This window comes from Aristolochia californica, unplaced genomic scaffold (genome assembly GCF_029961685.1).
Source record: "Aristolochia californica isolate CCGP_79_NKW_82.1479 unplaced genomic scaffold, dmAriCali1.0.hap1 SCAF_13, whole genome shotgun sequence".
Classification (NCBI taxonomy): Eukaryota; Viridiplantae; Streptophyta; class Magnoliopsida; order Piperales; family Aristolochiaceae; genus Aristolochia; species Aristolochia californica.
Genome location: NW_027181804.1, coordinates 25925151 through 25939349, shown reverse-complemented (window position 1 = coordinate 25939349; position 14199 = coordinate 25925151). Strand labels below are relative to the sequence as shown.

At 36.6% G+C, this 14199-nt stretch overlaps 1 protein-coding gene and 1 long non-coding RNA gene across 2 annotated transcripts; one reads left to right on the top strand and one right to left on the bottom strand.

Annotated features, from left to right (window-relative positions):
• Window positions 1–3471: 3471 nt before the first annotated feature.
• On the bottom strand, window positions 3472–5615 carry LOC137948318 (uncharacterized). Its single transcript, XR_011111621.1, has 4 exons — window positions 5528–5615; window positions 4693–5418; window positions 4370–4486; window positions 3472–3980 (listed from the first exon to the last, which is right to left on the bottom strand). It is a non-coding gene; the product is annotated as an uncharacterized lncRNA (long non-coding RNA).
• Window positions 4883–7027, top strand: LOC137948317 (cytochrome P450 87A3). The gene is made up of 9 exons (XM_068794360.1): window positions 4883–5079; window positions 5177–5501; window positions 5593–5742; window positions 5832–6083; window positions 6166–6255; window positions 6345–6423; window positions 6508–6614; window positions 6719–6846; window positions 6937–7027. The coding sequence occupies exons 1-9, from the start codon at window positions 4883–4885 to the stop codon at window positions 7025–7027; spliced, it is 1419 nt and encodes a 472-aa protein (XP_068650461.1).
• Window positions 7028–14199: the final 7172 nt, after the last annotated feature.

Genomic DNA, 14199 nt, shown 5'->3' with positions numbered 1-14199 from the left:
ATGGTAGAGACAAAATCTTCTCTTTGTTTCTCTTAAGTTGCTACATTAGTTGAATATGGCTAAGCAACTTCCACTCTTATAGAAGGCCTCTGAATCTAGAAAATTATTCTTGAAGGTTATCCCTTGCTTTTGTTGGAATGACTTGTCTTTAATTTGCATGCCGCGCCTTCGCTAACAGACCGGTCGTTTTGGCGCAATGGTTAGTAACATGGTATCAGAGCAGGTGGTCTTGAGTTCGAGTCCCGCTCCCCCCGTTTGTTTCGTCTCCTCATAGGTGGGACTTTGTCTTTGTTTCGTCCCCGCATAGGTGGGACTTTGTCTTTGGCCGTCCCCGTGTAGGTGGGATTGTGCATTTGCATTTGTACACGGGTGTTCCCCGTGCGGGGTAGTGTTGGAATGACTTGTCTTTAATATGCATGTTGCCCCTTCGCTAACAAACCGGTCTTTTGGCGCAATGGTTAGTAACAGCTTTGTCATACACGTCTTCTAGAAAATATCATAAATCATTTGGAGGCTATCAAGAGTGGAATAAAGTTTAGAACAAGTTTTCCAAATCTCCTTGGTTGTATCCAAGTGACCGAAGTTGTTAGCAATTGTTTCATCCATGCTATTTACCAACCAGCTTATGACTAAAGTGTCTTCCTTCAACCACTTTTGATATGAGGGATCAACTTCATTTAGAGATTGTTGAGTCAAGTGTCCAGCAAGGTCTCTTTGTAATAGAAAAAAATTAACTAATTGGGACCATGATGAATAATTACTTGGGGCCTTTAGAGGAATAGTGACAATTCTTAAAAACTCATACTTGTTGAATTTGATACATGACTTTTTGGGGTTTTCATCCATTGTAAACCAATCACAAGACACATATACTTTTTAGTACTCAGGGGAATAACACACTAATGGCAACTTAAATTTTTATGTAGGAAAATCACCCACTTTCAAACAAACAACTTTAGGGAAAAAAAAAATAACAGCACTCACTCATGTGCCAACGTGCATGAATCAAAACATAAACATGGACTTAGAATGAAATAGGCCATGGCTGGAGTAGATTAAACTCAAATTTAGGTAGTATATTCCGACAAAAACATTGAGTGCCTTAGAGGGATCAAAACACTTTAGACAAAAGACTTTTCATTCAGCCTTTAACTCTAAACCACAATTTAGGGTTTTAAGGAATTTGAGGAGATTAAAAAAATCAAAATAAAAATAGTTTAAACATAATAACACACAGGGAATTTTTGAAAATTTTAGGAAGGAATTATGGCAGCTTTTTAGCACTTGTTTTCTCCAATGGCTGCTTGTAGACTTCAAGGGGCACCTCCTTCCACGCTTAATTTTTTAACTTTAGAGCAGCATAATAAAACCCTAGAATCCCTACTTTGATACCATGTTACATTCGATGGTTTCATAATTTAAAAGGTTTAAGATAGGAGAGAAGAAAGATAAGAGAAAAGAAGGGAATAAGAAGAAGAGAAGGAGAGGGGTATTGAGTGCATGAATTTGAGGGAGAAGAAGAAGAATGCTTGTTGGGGAGCTCGTATATGAGCATTTCCTCATATTCACTTTTTATTTATAGTCGAGAGTTAGAAACAGTAATACATGAGTAAAAAATTTAAAATACTTTATAATTACAAGTTGTGTCATTCATCTACTTAATTACAAGATATGCCGCTAATGCTTCTTCAACACTTCTTGAAATATCAATTATATTGGTAGGTCACTTACAAATTGAACAAACCTTCAATTCGGATGCTAATAATCCATTTGAGTGGTCTTCAGTACGCCTTGTTTCTTTTCTTTTGTCCTTTAGATGACGAGCTAGATGTTTTTGCACATAGTTCATTCTCTTTCCTGGTCCTTTAAATGTTTAGTTGAAAGATCTGTGACAATGGTTTTTTCTCTTCTAGCTTCCTTTCGACTAGTTGTTGAGATGTTTAGACGAGTAGACCCATATAGTAAGTTTTCTTTCTTTAGATCTTTTCAATGATTCATTTTATGCCACTCAAACAAAGTGCCCCTGCATCACTTGCTATGTTAAGTGATCTTCTGACTATTTGGACGCCTACCTGAATGATTACTTTGTGAGAATGTTTTTGCTTTCTTAAATTGATCATTTGAATGAATGCTATTAGATTGCTTGAATAGAGTATCTTCTAACTTGAGCTGCTTTTCTTTGTTTTTCTACAAGGCGCTGGAACACAGTCTAGCCGTTGGAATAGTTGTTGCACCAATTCTTGGATTGAGATTTTAAATGTTATCCAAACATACTCAATTAATACAATTAGTTGTGAAGTGTGAAGTGTTTATCATCAAAATTTGTCCCATGCAGATTTTGGGACCAACACACAGTTGTTCAAATATTTAGCTTTGGTTGAACATTTCAACTTCTACTGGAGCTTCTGTCCACAACCTTTTTCGACAATTTGACCTTATTCAAACATTTCTTCTTCTACCAAAACTTTTTATTGGTGACCTTTGATCGAGCATTTTCTTTTTGTTGTGTTTTTGAATCAAACATTCACCTTTGTTTGAACAGACTCTTTTTTACCAAAATTTCTTTGGATGCACTTTGTCGAAATATTTACCTTTGTTGAAATATTTCTTTTCCTATTGAACTTCTCTTGGAGCACTTTGTTAGAACAATCTCCTTTGCTCAAATATCACCATTAAACAACATTTTCTTTGAGAGCATTGGGCTTTTCAACTTGTAATTGGTTATTCAAAATTCTTATAAGGCACATTATTAGTCTCCAAGTTGTTTATCAGCTAGTGCCAGCCCTCCCCTATTCAGTCTACATGAAGACGAGTAGGGCATTCTTAACCAAGTACTAAGCTGGTTCAATTGGATTTTACTAAAGACTCGACTAATATGATATCATATGTCAAAACTGGTACAATGACATGATGTAGTGGGTGTCTCTAGTTGTTTAATTTCATGTTCCTCTTAAAGTACCCAAGGGTGTAATTATAACTTATGTTGAATTCATATATTATCAAGGAGGGAGGAGCTCACCCTAATTCTAACCTAAGAAGGAACTCCTTCACCTATTCCACCCTTCTTTTTCTTCCTTCCCTCTCTTATTTGTTAACACCAAACTCCTCTCTTCTTCTCCTTAAATTTCTCTCACCTTCTTCACTACTAAGCACATATTAATGAATTAAACCTTAAAATCTAAAAAAAGCAATGAAAGGGCATTGGGAGCAACCTCTTGGGCATTGTTCAAAGTATAGCCTATGCAGCTTCCATGATCATGTGTAGATCACAGATAGCCACTCAAAAATTTTGAGATTTAAAACTAGAGAGAATTACAGTTTTAGTGAAACTTTGTTCAATGAGTTAGCCGTCTCTAACCCCGATAATAATAGTAATGTTCAAGACTATAATCAGAACTAAATTGCATAAATCAGGTTGAATCATGAAGGAATTCTCATAAACAAGATTGACACCATGAAGGCGTACCATGTAGTCATGACCATAAAGAAGTTCAAACACCATACACGTGAGATAGTCACCTAGCTTGTTGGGCATTCAAACGTCCCATAAAGAAATAAGAAATGTTCCTTAGTGGTTGTAGCTCAATAAAAGAGTTACAATTTTATATTCTCCCTTCTTGGGAACTTGCCTGAATAGATGATGAGCTGTCTCCCCTGTAACCCTTTGAGGAGACCTCTGTAATCCCTTTCCTAGTAGTTAAGCTTTCTATGTCATTAGCTTTTAGGGTGTTTGACCAACTCCGCCATGGACGATGGTAAGAGAAGTCTCAAACTAAGGGCCTTAGGGTACCCTATCACTTTACAGAACCAAGAGCCCTTTTCTTTACCAAGAGAAGTCATCTTTCAGTCAAAGAGAAACTGCCCGGCCTTCACCTCTTTAGACTACTGAGACCTGAAATTGGCAAAGCTCAATGAAATTACACTGATCTCGAAATGTGGCGGAGCTCTTGCATCTCTATGTTCACCTCTTCCCGATGGGGCTGCAGAAGAAACAAATTTTAGTTACAGTGAATGAATAGAACCTAAGCCATTGAAGGGATTAACATCGAGGTCATAGCTCTTTTAGATTTAGTCTCCAGAGTCACTCGTCATAGGGGAAAAAATCTAGAACAAAACAGGATTGGCAAATGGCAATCCTCCCTTGTTGACCCATCCTCATCTAGATTCTTATAGTATTTAGCTTGGATCTTGCAAAGATCCAAAATGATTGGTGAAGCCCACGAATTGAAGTATTTTATCCTGCATTGAAGATTGCACATTGATCTCAAATCCTTGTGAGCTTTCTTATCTTCTCAAATCTAGGGAGGACGAATTTTCTCTTTCATCCAAAGCCAAAAGAAGTGCAGCAAGGATGATTGAAAACCAAAACCTGAGAAGGGCCGAATGGGGCGCCATTGTTTCCGATTTAAAAATCGATGCGGACGTGGGGCTCAGTAAACTCAGACCCCGACAAGCTGGCTAACAACTGAAGGAATCAGGAAGCATCCTGCAAGCAACATGTCGTGTTCATGGTGAGCTTGTTAAGCTTCCGTCCACATTTTAATAAACTGGGTTGACGAAGGGACATTAAGTAGTCTGGACTGGAACGAAATATTCTTTCTATTTCTTATCTCCAACCACTTGTCCAGCTTTCTCTGCAGCACAACTAGATAAAAACAAAACTCAAAAAGAGTCAAGGGCGATGAATTATACCAGTTAGACAAGTTGCAAATAGGCTTCTCTCTCCCTATAAGTAGAACACTCTTCACGCGTTGTTGGTATGGACACATGACAGCAGTCTCCTCACTTCATCTCCACTGCTTCTAGTTCTCATTGCGTCCTCTGGGAGTGCCCCTATACCTTCCATTCCTGCAAAACAGATTTTTGTTTGACCACTCCTACAATGTCAGTTGGTTTCTGCATTGGAGCCTTTCTTGTTATATGTGTCACTCACTGGATTTACAGATGGAGGAATCCAAGATCCAGTGGGAGGCTCCCTCCTGGTTCCATGGGTCTGCCACTTCTGGGAGAAACTCTCCACTTCTTTGCACCCAACGACTCTTCAGATGTTCCTCCATTCGTCAGAGAAAGAATGAAAAGGTTGGACGGCGCAGTCACCTGACAAACAGATCATAACTTTTTCCTGCAGAGACTTAACTTTATTCTGACTTACCTGGTTCAATGTACCCTTTTTCAGATATGGCCCGGTGTTCAAAACCAGCTTGGTGGGAAGGCCAGTGGTTGTATCGACTGACCCTGAGTTCAATCATTATGTTTTCCAACAGGAAGGTCGATTATTTCAGAGCTGGTACCCTGACACCTTCACGGAGATCTTCGGTCGTCAGAATGTAGGATCTCTGCACGGTTTCATGTACAAGTATCTCAAGAATATGGTCTTGAACCTGTTTGGCCCTGAAAGCCTGAAAGAGAAACTCCTTCCTGAGATAGAGAAGACAGCGCAGAGAAATTTATCCGAATGGTCAAGACAATCGACTGTCGAGTTGAAAGAAGCCACTGCAACCGTAAATTTCCAAACTAACTCGCTTACCATGTCTTGAAAATCTAATTCATTGAAGTCAATGCTGAACAATAATCTTGTTTCTTCTCTTCCAGATGATATTTGATCTGACTGCCAAGAAGCTGATCAGTTACGATCCAGCCACATCATCAGAGAATCTGAGGGCGAATTTCGTCGCTTTCATCCAGGGTTTGATCTCCTTTCCATTGGACATCCCCGGCACTGCTTACCACAAATGCTTACAGGTAGCTACAAAATTTCTCCAAATTCAAATCTAATAAACGATTTTTCTTTTCTATTATAATTGAAAAGTGCAGGGCCTTTCTGATTTCAGGGGCGCAAGAACGCCATGAACATGCTGAAGGCCAAGTTGGCTGAGAGGCTAGCCACCCCTGATAAGCAGTATGGGGATTTCTTTGACTATGTTGTGCAAGAGTTGAAGAAAGAAAGAACAGTTCTGACCGAAGCAATTGCCCTGGATTTGATGTTTGTGCTGCTCTTTGCAAGCTTTGAGACTACTTCTCTGGCTTTAACTGCAACAGTAAAGTTCTTGACGGAAAATCCCTCTGTTCTGGAGCTCTTAACGGTATTCAACATTTGTTTTCTTTTTTTCTTTTTCATTACAATATCACCTACTAACTTTCGAACAAACAATGATGTTAAATCAGGAGGAACATGAGACAATTCGCCGGAAGAGAGAGAACCCAGATTCCGGACTTACATGGAAAGAGTACAAATCGCTGACTTTTACAGCACAGGTGAGGTCAATGGCGTTGCCAGACGCCGGCTCCGGCTTGCTTTTCCCGTCAGTTTCTGAGATTTATAGATTTATGGGTCAAAATTGCAGGTTATCAATGAAACAGTTAGGCTGGCAAATATAGTTCCAGGCATATTCAGAAAGACATTGCAGGATATTCAAATAAAGGGTACGCGCTTCCATCCTCTATTATTTCTCTTATAATACGACCGCCCTTCAGTACTGAGATTTGTCTTGTATTTCATTCAAGCAGGATTTACAATTCCCGCAGGCTGGGCTGTTATGGTCTGTCCTCCAGCTGTCCACTTGAATCCAGACACGTATAAAGACCCGCTTGTATTCAACCCATCGCGATGGGAGGTGGGTCCTGCAGTTGACAGTTCAAATGGAAAGGAACAACTGTTTTTCTTCCTATCATGTGACCGCCATGGAAGTTCTTTAATCAGATTATAAATATTTTACAGGGAACAGAAACAAATGGTGCATCCAAGCATTTCATGGCTTTCGGTGGTGGCATGAGATTCTGTGTAGGAACAGATTTCACCAAACTGCAAATGGCTGTTTTCCTGCACTGCTTAGTCACCAAGTACAGGTAAAATTTCAATTACACAAATGTCCTAGGAGAGAGAGAGAGAGAGAGAGAGAGACTAACACTTCCGAAATCTGATTTCTTATATGTCAGGTGGAGGCCGATCAAAGGTGGAGACATGGTTAGAACGCCTGGTTTGACATTTCCACATGGATTTCACATTCAACTCTTGGAGAAGCAATGAGCACTGAGAAATACAGCTTACAATTTGCTTTGGGCAGTGAAGCTACCAAACAAAGAAATCTACAGCTTTCACCAATAGAAATCTTATTTTGTGCAAAGTAGAGAAAATTAAACACTTACAGGAGTTTCTTCCAAAAATGAGACCACACATGACTGTAGTTTCAATTTCAGTTGCATACATAGGGAAAAAAATCCTGCATCAGTGATTGATATATATGTTGCACAGAAAGGAAGAAAGAAAGTTTTGTGAATAAGAGACTCTACAAACATGTGAGCTCCAAGTGTGAATTTTTGTTATACAGTTACCATATATGCTTTGATCATCAGCAATTAGGGGCATATTATTTCAAAAGATGACTGCTGAGCAAGAAAAAAAGAGGTTCTAAAATGAACCTTGTCCTTGAACCTCCTGTTACAGTTTACTTGGTTGTGCCTTTGTTCTCTGCATATCGTTCACTATGAACCACAATAGTTTATATCATACAAATGAAACAATGTAGACAAAAATTTATCATCCAACTGATGCAGTTACCCTTGATACATTTTATGGAGTGGGATGAGGGCTGTCCCATTTCCACACTACCAATTCCATGCTTCAGAATCACTTCATCTCCTTGCTTGTATGCAAGCTCAAACTGGTAGTAAAGAAGGCCAAAAACTTTAGGAAAAAGAAACCAATGTAAGAAGTAACAATGGAGGCCTTATGGAGTGGAGATGAAGTTGACAGAACATGACCACATGAAGGAGATCAATCTTGAGTTTCAAGTTATTTCTCTTTCACTTTTATAACCCAAATAAAGCCTTGGAGAACCATGTGAATTCCTTCCTTGGTGTCTTATTTTCTGATTCCTCTCAAATCTATTTAGAACCAGCTACAACATTCACAGCTTGAAATCATTCAGAATTAAATTCAACACCACATAGTGCTCAAAAGTGATACTTCTACAAGAGAGCCAGAAATCAGAGCTTTACTTCATGTTCTAAATTGCATGATTTTTTATGGGATGTCAACTGCTTGCAAAGAAACAGTTGAAATCTTTCTGAGAGACATGAACAGTGATTTCTGTAAAACTAAAGAATTAGTTGGTCATATGGATAGAACCACATTCTGCCATTGAATAATAGAGAAACAAAAACATATAAAATAAAATAACTAACAGTTTCTTACAAAAAAAAAAAATTGTGAAGAATATCCTACTGCCACTAATCCATCACATATGACAACTAAATTCAAAAAAAAGAATATTTGAAGTAGGACAGTTTGGGAGGAAAAGTTAGGAGATAAATTGTGTTCTCTTGATAGAGATTTGAAGATCTTGAGTATCTCCAAGGATTCTATCTTTATAATCTATTCTGAATGTTTACAAAGATTTTCTGACAGGAAGAGGAACCAAAAAGGTTAATGATTAATATATATGTGCAAAACAGCACCAGAAGGCATGTGGGTTACCAAAGGGAAAAAATCATTCCAAATCAAGTTTGACTAAACATCAGATGTGATGTTAACGAATTATAAGTGATAAAATTAAAGCAGAGCGAGAACAAAATATCCATCGGTTAATAGAAGTGTTTAATTAGTTTTCTTCCATGAAATTAGTATCTTCTAACACCAAGATAATGCTAGTCAAACAACAGACAAGATATTTGAGATTAACCAGCAAATCCAGCAACAACATAAGCTTCCGAAAAGATAGTGGCATTTTATTCCAGAAAATAGTTAAATTTTTTGATCGACTCCAATCATAGAGACTTGATTCACATCCAAGCTAAGGGAGTCAGCTTTCTCAGATATGACATGCTCCGTTGCTACGCAAATAACCTACCTTCAACAAATCAAGATATTTCAATTTCAACTAGAAGAGAGCAAATCTTCTATTTCACTGCCCTAGACTGCATAATATGTGGTGGTTTTGATCAGAGGTTTCACTCAAATAGCCTGGTCTGAATCAGCAGGCAACAAACCAGACAGAACTCAGATTGGGTGTCATATCAATTAAATGTAAGAAATTAACGAATTAGTTTAATTAATCGCAGTACTGATGCTAACAATTCCAGCAGGTATTTCCACAAACAGCTTGTATCAAGGAAATGCAAACGGAAATAACCGTGGAATACGATAAGATCCGAACAGGAAGTCCTCAGACAGCTTTTATGAAGGACATTGATGCAATTCGAACATAAAAGGAGAGACCATTACAAGAAAGTAATGAAGAAATAAACCCGTCTGGTTTAACTAGAGAAATTTCATCATCCGGCAAAACAAAGCTACATCCAAGTATCTAACTTTCTGTTGGAGAAGGAGAATACATTTCCAACTACAGTAAGATGCAAGCGCATGATCGTATCATAGTCAGCATCGTGTCTTCTATCTGCAATCGGAATCTGTGAGTTCGAATGCTTCTCGAGCCTCAACCGATTTAGAGGCACCTTGTTGACCAAATGCCCGAGATAGAGGAGGCATGGGTCGGGTTAGGGAAAGTTTTCGGGGACCCGTGGTTGCGGTTTGGCATAAATATTTTCCTTCCTAAACCGAACCCTCCAAAACCCAGGTTTTCAATCACCATTGACCCTGTTAAGTTTCAAAAGTTTAGGAGGTGTTAGTGAGTTAAGAAAGTAAATCACCCAAGGAAAGATAAAGTGAAAGTGAATTCTAGGGTGCTATAGAAAGTACAATAGAATGTAGGTTTTTGTGTTAGTGTAGATTGAATTCATTAATAAAATAGATTTATGATAAGTAACTAAGAAAAGAGGGCATTCATGCTATTATCAGTCATTATAAATTATACTTTTAATTACTTGACATAAATCTGGTATCAACTGCTCTGGTAATAAAATAATTTTTTAATTTGATAACATAAATTTGAATCTTAAAAAAAAGAGTTCAGTTCACATTTATGTTATATAATTAAAGTAACTCAATTTATAAAAATAAATTAAATAAGCAATGATTCAAATTTATTTAAAGTGAAAATAAAAAATTAATTAAATAAAAATAATAATTTTTATAATGAATAGATTTCATTATTACTTTATTTTAAAATAATGATAAATAATCATAAAATTTTCAAATATTTTTATAATAATTATAGAGTAATAAAAAATTATCAAATAAGCATAATTTAAAATTTAGATTTATAATAATTTTTATAATAGTTAAATGAAATTTATTTTGATAATTTAAATTTTGAATTAAATAGCACGAATTTGGATTTTGATACAACAAATTAAATTCATAATTACTTAGTATTATTAAGCAATAATAACTGTCATAATTTCTCAATCAATCTAATTAAAATTATGAAATAATAAAAATTTAAAATTTTAAAAGAAGGAAGAAGGAAGATGAAGAGGGAAGAAGAAGGAAGAAAGAAGAAGAAGATGGAAGAAAAAGGAAGGAAGCAAGGAGGATGAAGGAGCACTGTACAAACCCACGAAGGCAACTAGCGATGGAAAGTGAAATTCCAACTTGAGAAGTGGAATTTCGTATTCCATCGTTTTGTTAAATAAAATGAGGTGATTCACTTTCCATAGGTGAAGTGAATTCCATCGTGACTTTCCAAGTTGACTAACACTTTAAAGCCACTTTCTCTATAAAAAGTGAATTCTCCCTTCACTCTCACTGTGCACTAACACGCCCTTCTGTGTTTGCCCGACATTCGACCCTAGAACAACCCATTTTTAGGTAAGCCCTCTCTTGTCACTCATTTGTCGTTCATTATCATTGTCTCCCTCTACAAGTATTACAGATGATGTAGGCTAACTTTGTTTGCTCAACATTTGACCCTTAAACAACTCAATTTTAGGAAAGTGCTCTCTTATCACTCATTTGTCTTCATTATCATTGTCTCCCCCCACATGTATTATAGATGATGCAAGCTCTGTTTGGCTTCTCAAACTAGTCGATTTCAGTTCTGTAGTTCTTTCAGCTGGAGCTTTTTTGCAGTTGTGGATGATTTGAGCTTGCGGTCTTCATTTTGTTGGTGCTAGATTTTGAATCTTTATGGTTGGTCAATAATGTTGGCAAAACCATTTCATTGCTTTAATATTTGAGCTCTTCAAGCTCTACGTTGCTTCCTCCACTATCTTGTTTTTTATCAATTGTTCGTCTCAAGTTTCTTGAGGTTATTCAGGCTTTTTGAAGTCTATTTTAAGCTTGTGTTCAAAGCATCTTTGTAGATGGGGTTGTCAAATCTTCTTCACTTTCTCTAAAATTGAGGATATGCTCTTGTTTCAGTTGAATTTTTATAGTTCTGGGTTGTTTGAGAATCATCATGAATTGCCTCTAGTGGGACTAGAAGTGAATTGGCTTATCCTCCTTAATGAATTATACATCTACTAAGGACCATAATGACTACTTAGCTAAGATATGGGAGTGAAAGAAGTCTTCATTTGGCTATTTGCCTTTCTTACTTTTGTTCCCATCATCTTAGTTCTGGCATTAACTGTGTACAAATCGAGACATGCAATCATTACTATTAAATCTATGAAACTAATGGGCATAAAAGCTGCCTTGAATGTCCCAAACTTGCGTTTAGATTTAAATGTTACCCTTGACTTGAACATTCTTGTTGTTAGAAGATATGCACAAGTTTGAGTGTCATAGATGTAATTATCTTATGATTTTGTCCCTTAATTCACTCCTACTAGGGTGAAAGGTATACTTGTAATTATTGTATTATTGGCATCTATAAATAAAGCTTCAGGAGGAGGATTAGGACAAAAAGTTTTGAACGAAGATATGGAAGAGAAAATCATGTTGACATGGATGAGTTCCGAACAAAGATGAGGAAATTAAGGAGTTTTTCTGAAGATGTTGGCTTTGGCACAAGGAATTGTAGAGTCACCAGTGCAAATTGTCATCAAGCGCAATAGCTTGCTAGTGAAGGACATTGAGCATGACACCCTTTGCAATGGCTGAAACATGATTCCAGGATTTATTTTGCTATTTTATACCTTATTGCCAGTTTCCTTGGCATTGTTTGATGCCTAGAGGTATTTGAGCATCTTACTCCCCCTTTTCTCCTTGCTTACATGGTTGAAGCATTTGCCGATATCCTTCTCTAATCCTTTGCTAGTTTGAGCATTTTTGGAGTTTGGCATTTGCTCTCTTGAATCTAGCAAATCTTTTGACTTTTCTAATAAACATTGCAATATCATCATCATCTAAATCCAAATCATGAAGAGAATTCACTATCATTGCACAACAATGCATTTGACTTCCTAAGTTTAACTTCTTTTTCATATTCTTTAGACTCGTCTCATGAGTAAGAAGGTTACCTATAAATTCTTTAAAAGTGACTTAATCTCCTGTAATCTCATTGATGGTTGTCACTTTGGACATGCATTACTTGAGCAAACTTCTAAAGATACTAAAGGTAGTATCTCATTAAATATCTCAATCATGGTCTCTATGATCTCTACAGACTTCATTTAAAAGTTCTCATACTCAAAGAAAAGGATGTTGATTTTTCTTGTTCTACTTGAGAAATATCCTCATGGATCACTTCCAATTTATCTAAACCTCTTTGGCACTAGAGGCACCAATCATTGTAGAGTATATTGTCACATTCAATGAGCAGAAAAGTATGTTTAATGCTTTGTAATTTAGGGATACTTTCTTTCATTTTCATTATTGTATTCCCATAAAATTTTACTGATTTTCAGGACTCCATGGATTTATCTCATGGAGAAAAAGAGAGAGGAACTCATTGGGAGAAAACAGGAGGAAGAAGAGGACATGAACTTAGGCCAAACCCTCTCCCATAAGTCATATTTATAGGTATCAAAAGTATCAATATTACATGTATACCCTTCACCCTACTAAGAGTGAAAAGAACAGAAAATGTAAACTAATTACATGATATCCTCCAACACCCCCCTCAAGCTAGGAGGTAATGGCATTGAGCCCAGCTTGAACTAAATAACATATATGTAGTAATAAGCTCTTCCATCACGTTGTCCCAACCCGGGCACCGACTCTCAAAGGTAGAAATGGGCGATAAGTGGGTAATGCCTGTCATTCTCAAGAAGGCGATAAAAGACCCACTGATACATATAAAAAGTATCAATGAACTTAAAACACCCATATATATATATATATATCAATTATCAATTTACACGCCCACATTCCAGACAATTTCACAAGAAACATGATAGATCATGAATACACAAGCAAAGCAAATCAAATAAATTGAGATTTCCCTGGTTAAATTACTTACTTCACCAACAAACCTAATCCATCAATTCCTTTCTAATAACAGATCTAGGTCAGACATTTAAAATTTTTGCAGTATGGGTTTGAATCCTATGCCTTGGGTTCGAGTCAATTTTCTTCCTACAATATGATTTTGTGTCCAAATCCCTCCCTAGGTTCAACTCCTCTGACTTTTGCTACCTACAGAGGTCAAATCCTTTGCTTTTTACAAAACTTTTTGTTAGATGAGTTCACATCCTTTTGTTGTTTTCACCCACATGGGGTTGAATCCTCCCATGAGCTTGACTCCTATAGTGGGCTTCAGTACATAGGTAGAATCCACTTGTTGAATATTTTGAAAAGATAAATATTTCACTAACTTGTTATAATTTGAGTATAATGAGCTTCTATTTATAATATAGGAAACAAGCAACATCCAAGTATAATTAAACTACCCTTATCTTAGTTACACCCAAAGTTCAATGAGACCTCCTCTTGTGAGACTCTAGTAAGACTTCACCATATTAATTCTAGTTCTACAATTTTAGTCTTCAATCTTCATTGGCTAAAACTTTTTCATAGATGTTAAATCTTCATCATTTGTTCTCCCCTTTTCACGTATATTTTGGTCACATAAAAATTACCACAACATGTGGAACAAAATACCTCTTTTTTGTACTTCTTTTACTTCTCCCCTTCAAGTTGCGGATAAAAAGATCATAGAGACCCAATTTGGATAAAACACAATGTAGGAGAAGAAAATCACTCATAGTCGTACGACAAAACTCCATATACCAGTATAAATGGTCATAATATTAAACACACTCTGCTCAATTTTAAAGGCGGCAAAATGATCCAACTTTAGGTCTTAACAAAGATATTACTGACTTTTTAAGGGTAGCTCAAACACAAATCACCTCTTGGGTGAAAAATAAAAGACTTAACTCAAGGTGGATGTTGGACACATTTCTATACTTTTT

Bases quoted from the DNA above. Each gene is read 5' to 3' on its own strand.
- LOC137948317 (XM_068794360.1), top strand. From the start codon at position 4,883: ATGTCAGTTGGTTTCTGCATTGGAGCCTTTCTTGTTATATGTGTCACT. The intron at 5,080-5,176 runs GTTGGACGGCGC...ACCCTTTTTCAG, and splicing joins GTCAGAGAAAGAATGAAAAG to ATATGGCCCGGTGTTCAAAA. The intron at 6,615-6,718 runs GTGGGTCCTGCA...AATATTTTACAG, and splicing joins TCAACCCATCGCGATGGGAG to GGAACAGAAACAAATGGTGC.